General features: G+C 48.0%; 1 protein-coding gene across 1 annotated transcript in view; it reads left to right on the plus strand.

Annotated features, from left to right (window-relative positions):
• Positions 1-726: 726 nt before the first annotated feature.
• CHST2 (carbohydrate (N-acetylglucosamine-6-O) sulfotransferase 2) overlaps positions 727-2,349 on the plus strand; it is a 3,592-nt gene continuing 1,969 nt past the window's right edge. Inside the window, exon 1 of the mRNA XM_010001676.1 lies at positions 727-879. Within this exon, the coding sequence (XP_009999978.1) occupies positions 727-879 (153 nt within the window). The remainder of the gene's footprint in view (positions 880-2,349) is intronic.

A 2,349-nucleotide genomic window follows, 5' to 3' on the forward strand; every position in this document is an offset into this window, starting at 1 on the left:
AAGTGAAAGGGAAAGAAGCTACTAATTTGAACTTCATGGTATTTTAATGATTTTTCACTGCTATGAATTGGTTTTGCTCTCTGTAGTCTCTGTTCTTCATTGCATTAGTGCTGCAGTACAATATTGGCAGGGGATACTGTTTTATGAACTATGATGTCTCAGTACTGCTGTTACTTAACATTTAACGCAGCCTAACTGATGCTACTACAGAGCATTCCAAAATTAAAAAGAAACATTTCTGCTTTAACTGGGTGAAGGTCACTTCATCTTTAGTGAGCATGTAAAGCCACATAAATATTTGTTCTGTACCTTTATGACAGGGATATAAGCAGAAGTGAAATTTTTATGTGAAGAACTCAAGGATTAGGACTAGAGACTAAAATAACTGCAAGAGTTTTATGCTGCAAAGATGCTCAGAGGTATATTCTTTTTTATTATATACTACGTTTAGAATTACAAGTCAGCTGTTGTAAGCTCATTTGGTTTATTTTGGCAACTAGATACAAATTATTTTTGCAGAATGTGGCTTTAAATGCTCCCTCTGGAGCACTGTAGGTAAAAATGGCTTCCCCTTCACCGTTTGATGCAATACAAATTTTTCTCAGGTATTTAGTGGTTGTTTTAATTCTGCTATTGACAAGTTATTTCTATAGAAAAAGTCACAGTAACATTTTAATACTGCCACCAGAGTCAGTGCCAGGTTCTGAAAGATCCCTGACTTGTCCCATGGGGTTTGGCGGCGGCAGCTCCCGCAGGACAGCGGGGTGTGGGCGGCAGCAGCGTCTCGGAGCAGGGGTTCACTCCTGCTCTTCTCGTGCTGCCACCCAGCCCTGTGAAGCTTCATGGCTTAGAGGAGTGAGCAGGGAAGAGCAGATGTTACCCTGCACTTTGGGGCTAGAAGGTTAAGCTTTATAAGCTTTTTGGTAGAGTCAGCTTGGCTGTTAATATTCCTGTAGGAAGTCTGGGAGGAGTACATAAATCCTTTTGATAAGGGATATAGAGATTGCTTACACATTTAGCTCCTTCACCCTATTGTACTGTTTTCTTCCCTGTTTTGAACAGAGCACTACCAGACGAGATACATACCAGCTGAACTGGTGTTTTATCCACTTTATGAGTGTACAAGTGTGTGTTGTACTGTTGGGTAAGTGCCATTCAGAAGATCAGTGTTGTGGCAAATGCTTTTGTCAGTCTCATCCATTGTGGAGGGATCTGTCTGAGCCAGGTCCAGCCCTCCAAGCAGGCGAAACCTACTGCCTGTCCTATAGAGGTGGGCTGTATATATCCTGTGAAAGGTGGAGAAATCCCAGTGTGAATGGCTGTGAAGCTGTGAGAGCTGCTGGGAAAGGAGAGCAACAGAAAGAGGAGTCACCAAATGCTTCTGTAGCATGTGATCACCCCTCTGCCTGCTCTGGTCACCGTCAGGGGAAGGGGGGAACCTCTGAGAGAATGCCTTGACAGACCAGAGTCCCTGGGCACTGCCCAGAGCTCAGTGGCATGGGGAGCCTGTGGTCCCACAAGAGTACCATCCACATTGGACATACCCAGTGCTGTTCTCAGGTGCATTCTGGGGATGTGTGTCATCTTGAGAGCACGATGCTGCTGGCACTGCACCACAGCTTATGTTACACTTTATGCAATGCTGTAGCTATAAAGCACACTAACGATGACAATCTTGTAGTCCATGATAACTGCTCTGGGATGGTGAGTTTCTGGGTACATCACTGCCCAGCTGCTGAGTTGGGTGTCTGGGGCAGAGACAACCTCTGCTCTTGGTTCTGGAGGAGCTCATGAAGAGCTGGGAGGGTGAGTCTTGGCTGTGTGCCTGCGAACGAACTCTCCTGGCTTGTCCCCAGCAGAAGACTCACCTTGGCGCTGAGTTCAGGGCCTGCCGCGGCTTGCGGCCGGCACACAGCAGCCCCAGCACCCCCTGCAAGTGGTCGTGCTGGAGCAGGGCTGGCCCGGGGCAGCAGCACGACTCCCCAAGCCAGTTAATCAGCCCGCTGGTGTCAGTTCAAGGGGACTAAACAGACAGTTGTGAAGTGCCCACTTAGCTGCAGTGGTTATAAAAATATTTGCAAGAACTGGCGGAAGACACACGTCTGTCCCAGCAATAGCAGGAACATAGTTCAGGGGCTTTTGATGCTTTTGGAGAAGTTCTTCAAGGACCTTTGAGAAATTAGCAAATATCAAATTAAGGACGCTGGCCGCTGAAGCAGGGACCTCATCCGTTTCAGGCCTTGTAGCGGTTCCCCCGCGCCTGTTTTGTTTCCTGTTTCCTGCTGCCGGCGCAGCTCCGCTGTCCAAGGAGTGACCGGTGCCGGGGCCTGCGCTCCCGCGGCCGGGCTG

This window comes from Chaetura pelagica, unplaced genomic scaffold, assembly GCF_000747805.2.
Source record: "Chaetura pelagica isolate M959 unplaced genomic scaffold, ChaPel_1.0 scaffold207, whole genome shotgun sequence".
Taxonomy (NCBI): domain Eukaryota; kingdom Metazoa; phylum Chordata; class Aves; order Apodiformes; family Apodidae; genus Chaetura; species Chaetura pelagica.